This window comes from Chiroxiphia lanceolata, chromosome 12 (assembly GCF_009829145.1).
Source record: "Chiroxiphia lanceolata isolate bChiLan1 chromosome 12, bChiLan1.pri, whole genome shotgun sequence".
NCBI lineage: Eukaryota > Metazoa > Chordata > Aves > Passeriformes > Pipridae > Chiroxiphia > Chiroxiphia lanceolata.
In genome coordinates this window covers 20879441-20900207 of record NC_045648.1, presented here as the reverse complement: position 1 = coordinate 20900207, position 20767 = coordinate 20879441, and the positions used below count along the sequence as shown (strand labels likewise).

At 41.9% G+C, this 20767-nt stretch overlaps 2 protein-coding genes and 1 long non-coding RNA gene across 5 annotated transcripts in view; 1 reads left to right on the top strand and 2 right to left on the bottom strand.

The window, feature by feature from the left end:
- The window catches only part of MTMR10 (myotubularin related protein 10), a 36936-nt gene extending 35867 nt beyond the window's left edge, over positions 1-1069 (bottom strand). Inside the window, exon 1 of one of the 2 annotated variants that reach the window (XM_032699744.1) lies at positions 1019-1069. In XM_032699744.1, the coding sequence (XP_032555635.1) occupies positions 1019-1054 (36 nt within the window). In that variant the 5' untranslated portion in view covers positions 1055-1069. Of the gene's footprint in view, positions 1-245; positions 388-1018 lie in introns of those variants that run through there. The other variant, XM_032699743.1, reaches the window with a different exon arrangement.
- On the top strand, positions 20-20747 carry LOC116792635. 2 transcript variants are annotated; one of them, XR_004359208.1, is made up of 3 exons: positions 20-270; positions 13513-13659; positions 19792-20747. It is a non-coding gene; the product is annotated as an uncharacterized LOC116792635 (long non-coding RNA). The 2 variants fall into 2 exon arrangements; XR_004359209.1 differs by lacking the exon at positions 19792-20747 and adding an exon at positions 14686-15340.
- TRPM1 (transient receptor potential cation channel subfamily M member 1) overlaps positions 9038-20767 on the bottom strand; it is a 95860-nt gene continuing 84130 nt past the window's right edge. Inside the window, exons 26-30 of the mRNA XM_032699737.1 lie at positions 20292-20484; positions 15691-15835; positions 13466-13665; positions 12219-12351; positions 9038-10395 (exon numbers count right to left, since the gene is read on the bottom strand). Coding sequence (XP_032555628.1) covers positions 9117-10395; positions 12219-12351; positions 13466-13665; positions 15691-15835; positions 20292-20484 — 1950 coding nt within the window. The 3' untranslated portion in view covers positions 9038-9116. The remainder of the gene's footprint in view (positions 10396-12218; positions 12352-13465; positions 13666-15690; positions 15836-20291; positions 20485-20767) is intronic.

Below are 20767 nucleotides of genomic sequence, written 5' to 3'. Positions count from 1 at the left end.
AACTCCGCCGTGACACACACCCCGCAGGTCCGATCTACTCGCGCGAAAAGTTTCTTCCTTTGAATATAAATATGCGTGTGTCAAGTGCAGGGGACGATGACACGAGCCTTCCCTCTGTGGTCCTACAGGCCAGGCAACCACCCCGGACCGGGCACAGCCCCGGGCCGGTCGGCTCGGGGCTGTTGCCCGGCTCGGGGCTGTGCCCGGCCCGGGGCAGGTCGATAATGGCAGCAAAATGCGGTTACCTGAGGCAGAAGGTACGACTTGAAGGTAGGTTTGGGCGGCTTGAGGGAGAACATGGTGTCCGCCGGCGGGCGGGCCGGGCCGGGCCGGGCCCCGCAGCTGGTGCCGACCCGCCGGCTCAGGCCCGGCGCCCGCTCGGGGCTGCGCTCCCGTCACACGGCGGGGGCGGCCCCGGCGCCTTCCCTCCTTCCCCTGCTTCCCCTCCTTCCCCCAGGGAGGAGCCAGCGGGATGGGCAGGCCCAGGGCAGGCCCAGGGCAGCCCCGGCACCGGCTCAGCGCGGCCCCGGCCCGCGCCTTCCCCGCTGACGCCCGGCACGGGCCTGTGCGGGCGCGGGGCGGATCCCACAGATCGCCGGGATCTGGGGCATAGCGGGGCGTGTGGGGTTTGTTGCCGCCCGGGGCTGTCGCGGGGCAGCGGGGAAAATCCAGCTCCGGCACGGGGCGGGGAGAGAGGGTGAGGCCCTGGCGCAGGGAGGCTGTGGGTGCCCCAGCCTGGAGTGAGCAAGGCCGGGCTGGATAAGGCCCTCAGCAGCCTGGTTTAGTAGGAGGTGTAGGGGGTTGGGACTAGGTGATCTTTAAGATCCTTTCCAGCCCCTCAGCGTTCTGTGAATCAGCTGCTGCTGCAGAGCTGTTCCACTGCCGCCCTTGGCACGGGGAGTACAGGGGTGTGCGTGGTGGGGGGTGATGCCCAGGCACTCTCCTGCTCCATGCTGCCATCCTGCAGACTGCTGTCCAACAGCCCTTCAAGCTTTCCAGGCACTCCTGGATTGCCCACCTGAGCTTTTCCAGAATGTGGAAATAACGTGGTCATCCACGTGAACTGCCTAAATCCATCACTGCTGTCTCTTTGATAAGGAGGAATCTGAGTGACTGCTCACGTTTGCTTAGTGGCCCATGGCACCCATAAGGGTCCGTGGTTTGTGTGAGCACTGGCTGCAGGGGGCTTGGCCTGCACAGTGGAAATACCTCCTACAAGGAGCAACAGGTTGGATGGTAATGTGGTTTAATAGAGATCCCTAGACTGAGACTGAGACACAGTCTATCAGCTGTGAGATCTAAGGAAGGGGGAAGAGTCTGGGTTCTAATATCACTGACATAAAGACACCAAAGAACTAGAAGGCTCCAGAAAAACGGACACATTTTTAGACAGAAGATGACACATGCAGCACCCAGTGTCAGCTGCAGGGTCAAGGTCTTCCCTCATTGATAGAAAGCACACTGCATTGCATTATAGCCCCTGGGATTTTTGGTGAAATCAGAGGGTGGGCATTCTAGGAAAGAACAGGCTTTAGGGCACAATCTTGATTTCACAACTTAGGTGAGATGCCCCACTGATGCCAGCAGGAAGGTTTGACCGAACAGTGAGGGGGGAAACGATCCCCTGGCACCTGCCTAGACTGAAGAAAGAAGCTCATGTGCATACCCTTAATGCTGTTCAACAACCCAGGGGAGAGCACCAACAAGCACCTCCATAACACCACAGTGCTCTTGGACTTGTAGGTAGAGAAGGTAAAAACAACCCCACTGTGTGCTTTTTAAAACAAATACACCTCCCTGCACAAAGGTCTCATTTGGTGTTGGCAGGCAGTTCCCTTCACTTTATCCTCTAATTTCACATATAGGTCTTTCATTTTATGCTGCAAACGTCACTGTGTAAGTGGCATTCCTGAGCCTGGCATGGCTCAGCCCCAGCCCGGCCACTGCAGAGTGCACTGAGCTGCAGATGCTGCTGGTGGTGTGGAGTGCCCAACAGTGCTGGGAGAGAGGGCACAGCTCCTCTCCTGCTGCTGACCTGCCCCTGTCACACCCTAAATCCCCTGGATGTTTGATACTGTGGGAGTTGCCCTCATCCTTATCCTTCTTGAGAGTTTTTTGTTCATATTCAGAACATTGTTGAAAGGGAATTAAAATCAGAAAAGGGGGAAGAGAAAGTGAGGGGATGAGGAAGAAGGCAGAAACTGCCCAAATCTGCCAGACTTGAAATTGCATATAGCAAATCTGCCAGTGATATTAAAAATGACAATTATTTATACTCCATCAGAATCACAAGAGTGTTTCTGCATCAGCACAGAGCCTTCTGAGGAGTAGCTGCAAAAGCAATCTTACTCCTGAGGGAATGATCATAGGATAGCACAAATTTCCATTAAGGATTGCACTGACACATTGAAATTGCAGTGCTGTTCTAAAAAAGAACAAACAAAACCAAAACTAAGCTCTCATAAGATTTGTGAGGATTGCTGTTGGAATGGGTCACAAGTTGCCATTGGAAGAGTTTTATGCCAGTGGGAAAAAAAGCTGATTTGACAGAATTGAGTACTTTGGAGGAGCAAGTTCATTCTGTCATAACTTGCAGTGGGATGCAGACAGGCAGAGCAGGACAGGCAAGCAGAGCAGGGTAGGCAGGCAGGGCAGGGCAGGCAAGGCGAACACAATAGGTAGTTGTGGGGATGGCAGGGTAGGGCAGGGAGGGAAATCCTCTGGATCCCCTGACTCCTTTTTGGCAGTGCACTCAACTGCCTGCCCATCTCTGGCCATCCCAGCTTTGCCTCACTTGCTCACTTTCTTCAAATAGTTCTGCTAAGCCCCAGGTTTCTGAGAGTGCCTTTGTTCTATGAGAACAATCTTGAAAGGATAGTGGGAAGACAGCTATGCAACAAAGCCAGCTGAACTGAAAAGACTGCAGATGTCTATTTTTATTCTCATTATTTTAAAAATTATCACTTTTCACTCAGTACAATTATTTTCTTTGCCTCAACCTTGTTATTCAGTGATACCTCCCGTATGCTAGACTGACCAGGACTCTTACAGTTGCCCACCAGCCTGGCCTGCTCTCCTGGTGGTATTACATCCCTCCCTGTACACTGTGGGGGTCTCCCAGGGCCTCTTTTTACATGCAGTGCAATTGTTACAGTGAAGATAATTATCTGCTTAGCTCTGCCTGTGGTGCATAGCCCTGCTATACTCACTGCACACCAGATCAGGGATCTTCCTAAAAGGTCTGGTACAACTTCCCAAGGCAGCTCTGTGGCTGGGGAAGTATTTTTGCCTGTGCAATGCATGAGGGCAGGGGTTAGGTCAGAGCAGATTTTCACAATGGTCCCTTTTGATCTCTCAGATTAGAGAATGGCTTTCATTACACATGTTCAAGAACAGGTTAGACCACCATCTGTCACTGGTGCTATTGGCATAGCTGAACTGGGCTCAGTGCAGATGATCTCTTCCAGGCCTGCATTTCTATGGCAACTTACATGTTTTCATAGTTCTCTGGATTACTGGTTTGAACTCCAAGACAAAAGGACATAGGTGTTGTCTGACTTCACAGCTGAGCTACATGCCCAGAGCTGCAGCAAGTCTGCAAAGGCAGGAATTCCCTGATGGCATCTGTTCTAGTTTCCACTGAGAGTGTTACAGTTTATTACTTTACCTGGACAGCTCTCTACCTGTGCACTCAATGGTTTGTGCACCCAACTTGCCTTGGCCTGCACTCAGAAGTGAGGGACTTTGGCTGGGGACTTGTGAGGAAGCCAGCCCTACAGGTTTGTTCCCTTATAGAATAAAATCATTGTGCCTTAAATTTGTTAAGTAGTTGGGGGAAAAAAAGTCTTTCTTGAGTGTCCTTGATGAAGATCCAGGAGAATAATATTTAAAATGTCATTATTTATATAAAACGGCAACTTTGGCAGTCTTGGCCAAAGACATACAGAAGACACAAAACAAAAAATTATGCAGAGGTTTTTTGCCTCCTTTGCAAGGCACACCTGCAAGGTGGGGGTGGTCCTCAGTGTGGAGATTGAATGATATGGAGTTTTGCTATGTCACGGAAGGCTACTTGTCTTGTTAATCATTCTGTAGGTTTACTTGCCCAGAGTTACTTGGTGCTAATTATCAGTCCAATGTTCTGCCTTGGCTTGGGCCATTTCACACAGGTATTGTGACAGTGACTATTGCATTACTAATGCTACTAAACTAGAGTCCAATCTTTTTCCATGGCCATTTTTGAAGGCTGTTGGTCTGCTCAGGTAATAGCTTGCTGATCACAGAAGTTCAGTTAGGGCAAGAAAAGGGAGGTGGTTGCATCTCCAGTGCAGGATGAAGCACTGCAGTTTCATGGGGGTTTTTATGTTGAAGAGACAATAGAGGAGCAGGCACATGAAATTACACCACCCCTTTTTCATAAATGCCAACACCAAGCACAAGGTGGATACAGGCACTTAAATATTTTGGCTAAACAACTGCAAAGAATAATTTAAAGCCTATTATCATGGCATACCTTACATCCATTGTAGAGATACAGGACATCAACTATAAAGCACCACTTTGCCATATCAAATTTTTTTCTGCAGATAAGGCTAAAAGTTGAAAAAAGTGAAAGAAAATTGCAGTTTTAAGAAAATCTGTGGTCTTTGTCTTACTTCTCGCAAGTCTTGTGGTTTGTCAGCCAATCCAAACTACTGCTGGGTACTGGTTTTTGACCACCCCAAACCCCCAGTCCCTGGAACCAGTTGAAATGGCCTTTAAATGGCCACATCAAACAGGTTCTTACGTCACTTCTGCCTTTCTGTCTGATCCTGGATTGCAATGGGGGACCAAACCCCTCAGCTGGGCTGCATTTTCAGCTTAGGTGACTGCTGCATGTGATAGAATATTTATCTGCAATGGTTGCAGGGAGAGGAAAACAGAGGTTAATTGTCACTCCCAGTAACAGGCCATGGGCTTTCTGCTGACTCAGTAGGGGCTCAGGACCAGGCTTGTCCGGACTGCTTTGCCTGAACTTGCCTCAACCTGCCTCCAGCAGTCCCTTCGTTTGTTCAGCTGTGAAAGCAATTTTTCTAATGACTAGGAAATTCAAGTGTATTTGTAAGATTTGAAGGCCAGTGATGAAAACCAAGATATAAAGTTTGTAGCAAACATAAAATTGCCCCTAAGCAAGCAAAAAATAAAGAAACAGAAACAAACAACATCAACATCATGCTAACCCTAGGAATGACCTGGAATGCTGACAGTATTTCCTCACTATCCCCACTGCAGCCACTAACTGTTAGACCCAGAGCAAATGTGAACATATCATCAAAAAAAGGGGTAGAAAGTAGGAAGTGTACATAGATCAACTCATTGAGCATTTTTTCCTGTAGTAGTATGGTAGTATTCTTTTCTCTCCTCTCTTTTTGTCTCTCCTCTCTTCTTCTTCCATCTAGACTAATAATAATTCATATTATTAGTGTTAAAATTCACTACACTAACAATACATTCCTGACTTTACAAACAAGTTGTGTCTCCTTTTTGCTCATAACAGCTTTTGAGTGTAACTGTAGTTTAACTGGAAGCAACCCACTGGACAAGACAGTGCTGCAGGAGCAAAATGGGGGACCCCAGACCTGTGTCCATGTGCTACTCTTGCTCTGAAAGCTCACCTTCTCCCCATCAATGGCTTGGCAGCAAACTGGCTTTGTGTCAGGGGGTTCACTGCCCAGAACACCCAGAACAGGGCACAGTCCTGTCAATCCTGCAAAGCTAATGAAATAATCCTGTTACCATCCCTGGTCACACATCCTCCTCAGGTTCCTGTTTTCTGACAAGGCCTTGCAGATACCTGTATTCTTTTTATTTTTATTTAGAAGGACAGACAAATATTTTGCCAAAGATGATAGTGAAGCCCAGAACCTTAGAAAGCATCCAAAAAAGCAGCATGGAGAAACCACAGTTGGAAGGTTTCAATGGCTACTTTAATGAATTAGTAAATAATATGGAAAATGGACTTTCTTGGTTCTCAGGTATCAAAATCCAGTGTCTAAAATGGAAAGAGTGACTCTGCAACAGAAGAGGCTTGCAAGAGCAAAGTTAAGTTAGTCCCTGAATGATGCAATGTAAAAAGGGGTAATTCATGGAATCAGCTGGTAGGGTTATGAACCTACCTTTGTGAAGATTACAATTAGTCACCGTGTTTAAAACATTTGCCTTAAGGGAAAGGGAAATGTCTGTATTGCAAGATACTGGAAGGTGAACAAATTTAAATTGCCTCAGTGTAATATCTCTGCACAGACACAGCCTTAGAGCATAGACTCTTCAGGCTCGACCTGGCTCAGTAGAGGTCAAGCACACAATAAATCATGGCAATGGCATTCACAGTGACACTGCTGTGAAGTCACCACTACTCAGCAGTGCAGGGGGTACATCCTCCTGAAAAACAGTATTAAGCATGGCTCTTCAGAAATGCAAATTCTCTGCCTGCCCCCTTTCAGTCAGTATTCAGGAAAGCAGGCAGACATGCAAATGTGCTGCTCATTATTCTGTTTAGTGAGCTCCAAATCTACTGGTCTTCTATGCACATACAAAGCCATATTTGAATCTTATTAAAATGGTTGAAATGACTCTGCAAAGCCAGTGTGGTTACTTCACATTTAGTGGCAGAGATGTTGTCATTCACTTCATGCTATGCAAGAGCACAGCACAGCAAATATCCAAACCTTTTAAAATCATCCCCCTATAAAGAATTTTATGGAAAACTACTGGCAAATGTTGAAAAAGAAACTTTTCTTAGAAAATGTTTGGCCCATGTACTGCAAAAGAAGAAACAGATATGTGAAGTGTTTGGATATTACAGTGAAAAAATTGTTATACTGAATTAACTTACTATATTTTTCATGTGTTTCTTTATAAATATTTTTACACGAAGGAAGTAAATAAATACAAAGGTAAAATGTTTCTGTTTGAAATCTACATTCTATCAGACAAATTTTCCACGTAAATGCTAAAAAAATTAAGTGGTCGAAAGCATGATTAACACACATTTTACAAAGACAACGTAACAAGAGGTATGTAACACACTGCTTGTTTAGCACAGTGCTGAAAAGCTGCATCCCTTTGTGTTTGTTAATGAACCCATTCCCGTGAATGTGCAGGCAAACAATAAAAAGGCATTGGCAAACTGGAGGCTATTTTAACCACATATACACAATGGCTATGTAGTTGCACGGAATGGTAACACAGAAGTAAACCTGGAAGTGAAACAACTTCGACTGTCATTGTTTTTACAAAATGCCAAGTTCCCTAAAGTTGAAGAAAAGAGAAGCCCACACGAAAAGAGAAATGTCAACACTGTTCCAACAGTGGTGAAACCAGTAAACCTGCTGATAAGACCAAGCCAGCAAAAATCCATAGTAAATGATGACTGAACTTTCAGAAATGTCCATGCACTTTCCATGACCATTCAGTTTGGGAACAGTACTTCAAGGTATAAGTATGGATGGAGTACGAAAATATATTACACACAATAAAATCAGATGCCATCAATGTATTTATAGAGCCTTCCATCAATCCTGCATTTCAAAATGCTGTAAGCAGCATTATCAAGGAGGACACTGACCTGCAGACTGTGGGGCTGATGATGAGAGAAGAAATATATTCTGTCTATTCGAAATAGTACATGAATAAGTCTGATGGTTAATGAGTGAACATAAAGCTTTGACCAATATTCTGTGAACAAGTAACATGCCTTTAACTAATTTTCTTTCTTGTCTGTTCAATGGTAAGCATCCCCTGCAAAGAGAGGTGCTGAGTATTTGAGAAATCCGAATTCCTAAAAGTTAACAGGGAGGAATGAGGAAAATAACATCATGCTATTATGAAGTAACTTATGAAAACCACGTACTTAGAATGCCACCATTGAGACAAGTGTGCTGCCTAAATCTGTATAAATAGATGTGGATTTCCAGTCTTAGTCATCAAGGGATAGAAAAGACTTCCCCATTGACATTTGCTTTTGAAGTTTACTCAAGAAAATGTATAGAATTTCTATTCTCATCTGGAAAATTTATCTTTTGTTTAGACTGACTCCTAGAAACTGTTTCTTGTTCCTCATGTGTTGTCATAATGAGATTGGAAAATGAAAGTTGAATTTGTCACAGTAGATTTGGTTCAAGAACAGATTGGCTACATTTTGATCTCACCTGATCAGAACACCTTTCCTGTTTTGTTTTGACTTGTTTTTCCTTGCAGATATTTAAGAAAAGCCAGATTCTTATTCTACATGGACTTCTATTGTAATCCTCATTTATACAAAACACTAATGCAGATCTTAGATTTGTGTTATTAAAATCTCCATGTACTTCATATTCTTAGAAACTCCTCAAACATTTTGAAACAATGATCACTGTTTTTCAACAGTTTAAGGCTGTCAGCATGCTTTGGGGTGGGGACAGATATGGTCCTGAAAGCAAGATTATGCCATTAAAGTTCAAGGACAGGTTATGTCCACAGGTAGCTTTCCAGGTCAGATTTGGCCACTCTGACCTATTTTAGTGGATAAAAACTGCTATGTTGTGCCATTCTGAAGGGGAAGCTAAGCAGCACGCATGAAATCAGACGGGAAAGAGAGGACTGCATAATTTTTCCTTGCCTCCAACAATTTTTTTTTGATCTGAAAAAAACCCCCATGGCCATAAAGAAACCAGCTGCGTAAGCAAGGGTAAAAACTAAGGCTGGTTAAAAATTAGTTCAGTTTAAGAAGTCTGCCAATAAAAAAGAAGAAAAAAATTTTCTAAATTATTATATTATTGTCCTTCCTGTAAGAGCTCTCATAAAGAGCTTGTCAGTAAATGAGCTTATGAGGGAGGCTGAAACGGAAAAAAGAAAGGTCTATATTGTCAGCATCTGTGAACTGTACCCACTTTTTGTCTGCCCCTGACACAGCATCTCCCTTTCACCCAACCCAGCAAACATTTATTTAAGAACAGAACATATATCTATTAAGTTTAAAAGAAAAGAAACAAAAATATCCAAATTTCTTTCTTATAAATTAATTTTCAAATCCGCAATTTATTCAACTTGCCATGCTGATTTCTTGCCTGTCAGTAAAACAGGGGCCAAAAGCCACTTTAACATTCAGTTTCTGTGGATGCATTTTCTTGCCTAGTTTTCTGTTCTTCTCTTGCACTGCCAAACGGTCCCACCAAATTAGTCACACTGCTGGCATGCCCTGGTCTTTTTAATTTGTCCTTTACAGACTTGGTTTTCCGAGAATGGCTGTGCAAACTCTTTGAACGTACTGGTGGGAGCCCAGAAGTCCTTTCTGGCTTTACTGACAGTAAATTCTCTTTCTCAGCCTTGACAGTGGCAGGCATAGGGGTGTAAGAGGCACTCATACCTGCTTCACCAGCATTACTATCATCATCTGTGTCCATCTGTAACTGTTTCTCCTCTGCTTGCCTTTCTGCTTCAGAGACAAGACCAGGGTATTCTGGAGGACGTTCTTGAGAAAGCTGCTGCTCAACTTCATATTTCCACTCTGTGGCCCACTGTTCAATTGTAGAAGGGCATACCTGATCCATAATGGTGCTGTATTCTGTGGTCCAGTTGTTAACTCCTCCAACCAGCTTCCCACCTTGTGCAAATATAAAGCTCCTTGACTTCATCATAGTGGTTTGACAAGCACTGAAAGTTTCAGGAGGAAAATAGCGCATTGCTTTAGATTTTTCCAATGGATAAGAGATGGTGGCTTCTAACTTGGTACGTTCTACTTTTAACTGAGTGCTCTGAAAATCTGATCCTGCTACTGACTGACTGTTTGTAACAGCATCCATCTGGTTTATACTTTGAGGAACCATTCCATTGCTACTGAAAATCCCTTGCTTTTCATCCCCCAAGCCACCTGACTGAGAATGGGGTCTGGAATCACTCTGTGCAATATCTAACGTAGATTTACTGTGATCTGCTGTAGTGACTGCATTAGCACTAGAGCTGTGATGGGGACTGCTGTGGTGTTCTGGAACCAGCATCTTTGGGTCTGCTCCGTCTTCTTTGGCACCAATAGAGTGGGCTTTTCTCTGCAGTCCCATGGCTGGTGACATAGGAGTGGCACTGTCATCAAAGGTCAGCTCATCTCCACCGACCTGGTACCTGTACACGCTGTAGCCATCAGAGCTGTTGACACTGCTCTGCCTCAGCAGATAAGCAGCATCACACTCGGACGAGGCCCGTGAGCGCGGGTACGTCAGCTCGGACTTTTCGATCCCTGCCAGCTTCTCCAGGGCATTCACCATCCGACCGGAGAGCTCCTCCAGCTGCGAGAGCCGCAGGTCAACTGTTTGCAGAGAAGCTTTCATAAAATGCTCTCTCTCATTCACTTCTTCCAGCCTCATAGACATATTTTCAACTCTGTTGGGTATAAAAGAGGAAGCACAGACCAGAGCCTGTAGAATGGTGCAGTAACCCATTAAAGGCACCTAACTCCCCATTCCTTCCTCAGGCATGCCATGCCTCATTCTTTTTGCCTATGTGTAGCATCAAAAGCATGTGCATTTTCTTGTTATCTATGCTTTCCATACACCATATTAGAGGGCTATTTGGACTTTGCTCTGCCAGAAGAGTCCAAGAGTTGTAGCCCTCAGGGGCAGTCTACTATTAACACTTCTGTGTGTGCCACCCACCGCATGCTCAGCTGTCTTTTCACTGTGAAGCATCAATTAATTACATGAAAAGTACTTTCTAATGACATGCTCCCAGGGTGACTTAAAACAGCATCAAAGCATGTTGTAAAACAGGTTTTGTAGCTGTATTAGAGAGAACATATGCTGGTGTTGATGGGATTGCTTTAGCTCTTGAAATATCTTTCTATTATGTATCAGCTGAAGGGAGTGGAACTATCGTCCAGTTCAATTACAATAATACTTTTCCCCATTTTCTCTTATCATTTATATCATAATGGATATGATGGTACTAGAAAAATGCATATAAAAGTAATTCATTAGAATGTGACTTAGAGATCTAGTAAATCAACTGTGGAAATTAAATCACATCCTTTTGCTCTCACACACAAAAGATGACGAAGCATCTGGAGCAAGAAGCCATGAGAAATAAGCAAATCTGCTTTGTGGCCACAGACCATAGTGAATCAGTGAGGCTTACCAGCCCTGCTTTATTCTCTGCCACAATGCCTAGGATTTTGACAAATTGCCATGGATAAATAGTGCAAGAGAAACTACCCAAATACATGGAGCAGATTTAATTTCCTTCTCTACTCTCAAATTTCACATTTAATAATGCAAGATGCTCAGGGCCTCTGTCAAGAGAAAGATACTTATCTGTTAAAGAATTATATGGCTCACAGAGCTATTTTAAAAGAAATGTTAAAAGGAAGATATATATTAATATAGATATAGATGTATATAGATATATATAGAAATATATATGTGGAGTACTTCATCATCAGAATACCACGTAGTAGATTAAGGTGAAAGAGGGTTTAAACGGTGTATAATTTTTATTACAGGGAGAATTTTTCATCATTTCAAGAAAGTGACAAAAAAACCCCATCTCTTGAGTTCCTTACATCTCCTAACAGAACAGGCAGAGCTTTTGGGAGCAGTCCTGCCAAGTGACCTGGTAAAAAAGCCCTGCTGCCACTATCACTGTGTGCTTACACAGCAATATGGAAACGTTACCTAGTCCTCAGAATAGCTTAATGATTTACATGAGAATATTCCCTGTCTTTTAAAAGGGGAAGTTCATGCTAAATGCCTTGTTCAAATCTTCCAAGAGAATCTGTGGCAGAAATTAAAAATTCAGCAGCTGTGGGTGCCAGACCTCAGTATAAACCACAGGGAAGAACCTTCAGTGCTTTTGTCATTAATCTCCAACATGTTTCTCAGGACTGGATGAACAGTTGGAAACTCAACAAGTGGCAATTTACTCAGGTAGAAATTGTAACTGTGATCCTCAGATGGGTGAGAGGTAAAAAATTCATTCTTATAACAAAGCTACCCAAACCAGCATATTTAGTGACATGCCAGCAGGAACAGCACAAAGCTTGCTCTTGTGACAGATGCACCTGCTCAGGTAGTTACTTGGGATTCAGATCACCTTCTGAGTTGGTGATGGTTTTCTTCAAGATCTAAATCTTTTGTATTTTAACTCAACTGTGGTTATAAAGAGATACAAAAAAGCAAATACTGTGTGGATTTTTTCCTTGTAATAGGTACCTTTCAGAGGTAACTCTGATGCGTTCATCATTGGAGGATTGCTGCTCGTCCTCTTTGTCCTGGAAGTATTCTTCCACACACTCCTCTTCAAACTCATACAGTTTTTTTAGCTCTTCATCATTCAGAAATAACTCTGTGCAAAAGAGAAGAACAAAATAGGAGTTTTTCTGAACTTCTGGTGGGCAATTTAAATCCAATTTGGTAGTTTATTTTGGACATGGGCATATTGCAGATTCTACTCCTGCACTAAATGAACAGATGATTTTTTAAATAGGGAATGAGCATGTAGCCAAAGACAGGCCCAGCTGTGAAGGCAATGGAATGCATTATGACCATCATGTCCTGTGACCATCCACTGGGCCTTATATGTTCTCAATGACTTTTGCACTTTTTAGCAGCAAGTGCTGTGTGTTGAACAAACTGAGCAGCCTTTACAAGACAAAGGCAAGCTCTGCCAGTTTGAGTGTTCCTTCACTCAAATATTGTTCTTAGAAGGATGCCGGTTGTAGGCAACAGATAAACTAACAGATTGTTCACATGTATTCTTTCGATAATGTTCAGAAATGTATAACCATGTAAGAAAAATCCAAGGGGAATATAAGCTCTTGGGAACATTTTATCCTTTATTTGGATTTGTCTCTTTGCATTTGGAAGGAGGGTTACATTTAACTTTTTCCTTTTCTTTTTCCTATTGCGCAAAAATGTTTCCTGTGAAATGTAGAAATAGAGGGATAATTGTGAATATGTGATTATTTCCATGAGGCATATAATGAAAATAATAATTAACAGTTGCAGGGTAGGTTAGAAGTCTCCTCACAGTTTCCCTGTGAAATGACAGATAAATCTCCAAATGATAGTGGGGATACTCTTAGTCACAGGTTGCTCCCAATCACAGAGCTGACACTATTGATGACATTTGAAACTGTGATCCCTTCTTCTCAATTTCCTTTATGCCCTTCCCAACATGGACTTCGCTAGAACTTGGTAACCCACTGGATTGAGTAGATACTATCTCACTGTTTTAAGAAAGCCTGTTAAAGAAAGTCGTCATTAGTATCATAAAATTGCATGTTCTCAGATGCCCCCGGAGCCCAAGAGCTGTTAACTTGACACAAATCTTGGCCCACATTGTCTTCTGCAAATACACTTGATTGTACACGTGAACCAATAGTTCAGTGTTGCAAAAAGGTGGTGCTTTCTGCTGAGAGGGTGCAAAGAGCTCAATTTAGAGAAGATTTCTCTCATACTCAGTCCCCTGTCACGCTCATCCTGGTCTCCATCCCCCTTCTTGCAGCGACAGCAGATTCTCTTGATGATGATGTAGATGTGGCTGAAGATGATCATGGGTGGAGGCAGGACAGGCCTGTCGTGGAATGTCATGATCAGCTGGTACCGCTGGAACTTCCACACTTGGTTGGATATTGATTTTACCTCAAAGAAGGTATTGCTGAAAGGAAACATGGGTACAGTTGCTATTAGGTCCCTAATTTTACTTATCATTGAGCAAGTACTCTGTCGAAAAAAGCAGCAGCTAAATAACACATGGAGCTACGGGACCTGCTTGGTTCGCTCCTGTCAGTGGCTACTGAACTGACAATTAACTTGAACTCATGATTTCACCACTCCTTCGGAGGGTACAAACAAGAGGTGCTCTGCATCCCTTATGCACCACCTGGAACAGTCCTCCTCTGGGATCATTTGCTCCTACTGTATAAATCCTTTAGGTGTCAGAGAAAAGAGACTTGCACAATTTATGCATCACATAATTGGTATTCTGGGGCTTGGTTATGAACTATTTCTTTTACCACATGCCAGTATTTGATGCTACACAAAGTCTTAAATCCCTGAAAAGTATTTTGTATGCTAACAACTCAGAAGCTGCACATAGTTTGCCTTTAACATGTTAATCAGCTTGACCTACATAGAAGACTTTTCAAGTTTCACAAAATGTCATAAATTTAAACTTTATTCACTCAAACTTCTAACTTGAAAACATGGTGCATATTCTTGTAAAGGAATTTATTCTTGGAAGCCTCATCATTTTTACAGCAAAATAAGGTGTGTTGTAATGATGGTTTATTTTGAAATTCAGTGAATATGAAGCAATATAAGTGATAGTATTCAATCCAGAGATAACAATAGTCACAGTTATGAAATACCAACTAAGGGAAACAGACTTGATATTCTGTCATAGAAAAACTTTTCAAGCTATTTTAAAGTATGCTCAGAGAGTTCACTCCACTTGTATGATGGTGATGATATTTGCACTTCCTTTTTTATATTTCGGTCCACTTTTCTAACTTCATGTCTTTAGAATATCTCCATTCATAAAACCAGTTAAAACACCTCTCTGAAACCAAAGAATTCCTGTGTACACAGAGCTTTTGCTTCTTTAGGTTAGGTACACATGAGATTATTTACCAATGTATAATAACAATCTGCCTTCATTCTGTGTCTCCTTTTCTAGCAGGATCCCAGCCCCCTGCACCTCGCTGGCACGGTGGGAGTTAACAGCATGACCTACTTACCAAACTGCTGATTCCTTGGTCCTTCAGCCAATAACAGCTCCCATTGTGAGATCCTTCCCTTCTCCCCCAGCTAAGTGACTGGCATTGCAGCCCTTTGAAATTCCTGACCTTTTAAGCTCCATACATCCAATGAAAGACAGGCTTTGTGCTTGTGACACCAGCTTCCTATGCCAACAGGCAAAAATGGATCACCTGCTTTTCTCAGGTGCTGTGTTCAGAAAGTATTACCAGTAAGTAGTTATTCCTTTTTTTTTTTAATCCCTAGGTCATGAGAGGAAATCCATGCAGTGTAATATAGGTAGGAATAAGTAGGAAGAACAAGCTGCAGAAATTTATATAGTTTTACTCCAGAGTAGTCTAAATATAGATACAGATAAATATAGATAGTGCACACTGCTTGGCCACAGACCTTGGCAACATGTAGCCATCCTTCCTGTTGGTTCAGGCAATATAGACTCTTTTTTTAGGTCTTATAAGAATTCTGCAAGGCCCTAATTTCTTTTTCTGAATGAAAACAAAAACAGGAAGAATGAAGAAAAAACCACAAATGGTGTAGTGGGAATGCCTCCTGCTTTGGGTGCTGAGATTTTTGTGCTGTTCTATTGCAGAGTCAGCAGACAGTGGGTCCATGGGCTTTACCCTGTGCATAGCAGGTTTCATGGATTCTGTTTCTCGTCTTTCCAGAGCAATCCTGAGGCCTGTCATTACCCATTAAAAGGTAATTGCAACTAGCCAGATTCTCTCCTATGCGTTACTTCAGTTGCTGGAAAACTCAAAGGCACCTTTCCTCCGCTCCTGCCCAGTGTGCACACTACTGCCAAGATTTGTCAGTCATACCCAGAACCATTAGATTCTGAAATGCAAAACCTTGCAAAAACAGCTGATGGGTTCTCAAAGAAATTTTATCTCAACAATAAGAAAAAGATCCATTATCATTTACATACTTGAAGACAGCAATCAGCAGGTTTACCAACAGGATATTTGCTACCAAGAGGTAACAGGCCATGATGGCAGGAGTGAGCCAGGCCCCTGGGATACACGGAGGGAGGCGTTTACCATCATCATCATAAAGATTGTCCCCACAAGGAGCTGAAGAAAAAACAGGAAAGGCATTTTTCACAAACCGCCTGATATTTAAAAAACACTATTCACATTTATTTAACGAGTGAGATATGCATAAAATTTGCCAAATTTTTTCAGTTTATTCCAGTAGCAAGTATATATAATTTCTACTCAAATTCTACTTCTAACTACAGCTTTATAAAAACAATTTCCTGTATTAATGAACGGAGAGGCAGCTCCAAGTTTACTGTACATATGTGGCTTTCTCTTCAAATTCATTTGGATTTTCTTTTTCTCATACTAATAGTTTAGGACAAGATCTTCATATGTGTAAAACATTAATAGTGAATTAAAAAAATTCTTCAACCAAGCTTGTGGTGCATACCTTGCCAAAGATATGCTTGGTGGTCCCAGATTGCTGAGCATAAATTCAACTTTACTGGGTCCTGAATGTATTAAATAGGCCTTTAATGACCCTGGACCAGCTTTACTGGGGGTCTACATGTACACCCCCTGTGATACCTGTCCCTCCCCGGGCTGTGTCAGGTGTGCAGGTCTCAGTCCTGCCTCCAGGAGGGACCTTGGACCTGTGGGAGTGCCCTGGATGGACCCTCTGGCCCTGTCTCCTTTTGCCTCTTACTGACCCCCTGGACAGACCCTACACTATTCCTTGGCCTGTCTGGGGCTGTTAATGCTACAGCAGGCCAGTGGTACCACACAGATAAAGTTATAAAATGAAAATGATATAGTGACAGCAAAATAGACCACTGAGAATGAGACAAAAAGTGAGAATATTGGGCAAACCAATATAAAATGATTGCCTGAAGTAATTCTAAGAATACACAGGTTGTCTTGGAGTTGGGTAAATGAAGCAAGTTTGTTCTGATCTTAAGTGCCAGCATACCTGATTTCAAATACAAGGTTAGCTTTTGGAACCATTTAGTAGCAGGTAAAGCGTTTGTCAACCACAGGTTCTTTAGCTGAAATCTTACCAAATACTAAGTCTGACACCATGTTCATTACAGATTTAGTTTATGTGAACATTTATTTGAAAACAGACTAATCTTATTTCCTGTGGACTGAAAGAGATATTTAGACTAGAATTAATAACATTTATTTTACTTCTTTCTCAAACATCAGACTTATATTTTTCCAGGTTTTCCTAAGAAAAGTATAACAGAAATGTTAAGCAAATCGTAATTTTATTCAAAAGGACCAGTGAAAGTACTGCTAAAAATCCAGTAACATTGTATCTATGTAATCAAAGGGAATTAGTTATACAATGCCACTTATGCATCGTAATTTAAAAAACCTGATTATTTTACTGTTGGTGTACTAGAAACAAGTCTTAGCAACCACATAAACTCAATTAAAACCTCTGATCTGCATTCGGGATTAAAATAAAATATTTTTCCTCTGCTTATTTTCAAATGAAAGTATTACAGTAGATAAACAAGATTCACACCTGAATATTGGATGAGTGCTATAATAAAAATGTGAGAAACTAGTCAAGAAAAAGATTAATGAACATATTCAGCTAAATGAGATAATCAGGTCCCCACAGACACTTACGATTAATTTCCATGGCATAGACTGAAGAGCATTCCAAGGAACGAAAGAGAAAAGGAGGCAGGGAGAGAAAGAAAGAGAATAATAAAGAAACAAGACCAAAAAAAGTGATTGGAAATACAGTTCTGCTGCCAAGAAAAGATAAGCAACTCAAATGTCAGAACACTAGAGACATATGCCTCGAAACAATGTCTTTGTTAAAAATGCATTGTATTCTGCAATTTCCTTTTCATGCTGTTTTCCCCAAATGTTACATATGGCAGCGAATTAATGACAGTAATAAAATATCACGAAATGCTCCTGGCAGATGATCATTTAAATATAGAGGATATTTCAGGCAAGTAAGCAAAACTGGCATCACCATGAACACGAAACAACTCAGAACTATCACACAAAAATCATTCTTTTAGCTATTATGGAAACATTTCCTCTCTTTTTTCTCTTCCCTTTTTTTAATTTATTTATTTATTTTTTTTTTAAAGAACCACTCTGGCTTTGAGTCTGTCAGATGTTTCTTTTGAATAGCTATGTTTCCATTAATAGTCAAGATATTTGTACACTCTAATAACATCAGTATCATTAAAGCCCATTTTGACTACCAGTGTGGACACTTGCTTGCCAATTCCTAAATGATGATTGTAAGAAAAATCTCACTATTGAAAGAAACTCAGCCAGGCTTAAACTATTGTTTAAGAATGTGATGCTGTTGAGCACCAGATGCCATGAACTTCTTGCTCATGGATGTCTTCTAAACAGAATGAACCACACAAGGGCACCCTGGGTTCATTAGAAGTGTTACCAGCAAGTTAAGGGAGGTTATTGCTCCATTCCTCTCTACTCAACTCCGGTGAAACCACACCTGGATTTCTGTCTCTAGTTCTGGGCTCCCCCATAGAAATCAGACTATAAACTTGACTGAGCAACCTCGAGTCCCTGAGCAACCTGCCCTGTTTTGAGCAGGAAAGTTCAGCTGGATGCTTTCCAAAGGTGCCTTACAACCCCAGCAAATTCTGCAACTTGTGATCTTCCCATTCAGGTGACACCCTGTCCTCAGTGAAGCTCCTGACAAAGTCCAACTACCTTATTTCAGATGGAAAATTCCATGTAACACTTTTTCCATAAACTGTTTACACCCCTGGGCCTTGGCAAAACAGCCCATTAGCACTTGACTCAGAATCATATTAGACTGCCCATAGCAATCTCTCCCCAGTGACTTCTGAGGCTGCTTTTGTGGTGTGTTTAAAGAGAACCACAGGAAGATCAGTGACAATTTCTTGTTGAAAGCAAAAAGATCTTCAGGAATCAATCAGTAGACTTCTACACATTAAAAAATTACAGAACAGTTGAAATGCAGCCTAGTTACACTTGTAGAATGCCTTGCATAGCCATAATTATTTCAATATTAAAACTACACAAACCTGCACATTTCCAAGTTAGTTTATGTTTAGGCTACTGACACAGCAAAGCTTCTGACCTGGGAAGGAGCAAATAGCTGAACTTGTGTAACTGGAAAGCTCAAATTTTTTGTCTCACAAATATTTTGCTCTGCCGAAAAAAGATTTCTAATTGAAAGGATACTGAGTATACAACTACATGACTAGAAGCATGAGAGAAGCCTGGGACACCACTTACACTAAAGAGATCAGTACAGCTGGGCAAGGTATGAGTTTTGATTTATAAAGAAATCAAACTGTCTACATTGGCAAACATTCTTTGTCCAAACTGAAGTAGGATTTCAATGCACATAATGAGGTAAGGGATACCCTGTTACAGTCACTTCCTTCCCATAGGAGAACTGACCCATTTGTGAGCCAGGATAAGCTCAGGATCTCTCATGTGCACCAAAACTGCACTATCAGACAGTAAATGAGTGGCTTGACCTTTCATTTCATCAAGTAATTTACTGTATCATAAGTTACATTAATGAAACAAGCATTCATTAAGAAAACAAAGAGGATACTATTTTTGCAACAGTGTACACTGTTCAGAAACAGAGCAATGACATTTTATTCCTTTCTAAGCAATTAAAGTACACCTTAATGACATTTGGTATAAAAGCTTCTCTTGATGATAGATCTTTATGGTTTTTGAATGTAGACCTCCAGGTTCATCAGCCTTCCACTTTGCTACCTGTCAGTACATGCAGATGACTGAAATAACACCTGCACAGAGCTGAAACAGCAGCTTGTATTATTTCAGGTGAAGTGCAAACTACAGGATACACACTAGAGGAGGCCAGCTGCACATTGACTGTCATACGAATTTGCAATATTAACACAGAATTAGCAGCAACAGGACAGTTTCCATCTAATTTAAAACACTGACAGCTATTTTTTTAAGTTATGCAGGTTTTTTTAGAAGAAAGGCTATTTCCACACTCAAAGCTAATCAAGCATAGTTTTGTTTTCCCACAGGTGTAGAAAAGAAGAACATTGGTGATTCATGAAATGGAAACATCCCTGAAAACAGAGAGATACATGAATGGGAGTAAAAATGCATGAGCTCATTGCCTGTGCTGTGAGTTGGAGATGAAAGGATATGTGTATTTTAACCTCCTGTGCAAGGTATTTATTTTTTTCTTCTTCTGTTGGAACTATTAGTAAAACTTTGGTTCAAAAGAACATTTCAAAATGATTTCTGTTGATCCCTGCAAGTAAACCGGGATCTTAACACTGTTATACTCTTGGACAGGAGAATAATCCAGACTATACCACTTTCAGTGTGAACTGAATTTGAATATAAACTGAGAGGCAAGACATGCAGGCGGGGAACAGAAAATTGTTCAGTCTCAGGTGTGTCACAAGAAAACAACAACTATATAACCATAAAGAGAAAACACTACTTCCAAATTAAAAGAAAAAATCTTTAATTTGGATCTGATCATCTGCCTCAGAAACAGGAAACAGACTCTTACTATGAATTCTACTCTTACGGTCTATCTGGTCTGCGAACACCTCTCCGTAGATCATCCAGTAGGGCATGTAGAAGATGTTCCGGGCCAGCCTCCAGGAGGGCTCCTCATCGGGGTGCAGGATGGCCTGGCGGGCCACCCCAAAGCTCATCAGCACCACGAGCATGATGACCACGAAGTAGAGCATGTCAATCATCTGCATGGACAGAGCACAGGAGGCTCTGGTCAGCCCCGGGTGGCACAGCAGCACCAGCAGGGCTGTGTGCCAGCACACATGGAACAAGGGAGCACCAGGAGAGAATCTCCCTCACAGTGACTTTCTACTGCTCATGAATTAAGCATACATAAAAATGCAGAAAACCCCAGCTGTTTAAAGGAATAAGAATTATATTTATTATTTTAATATTATTTTTAATAATTATTATTTTATTATTATACTTAAAATGCTAAAGTCTTTGCTATCCCTTTCTCCTTGGTAT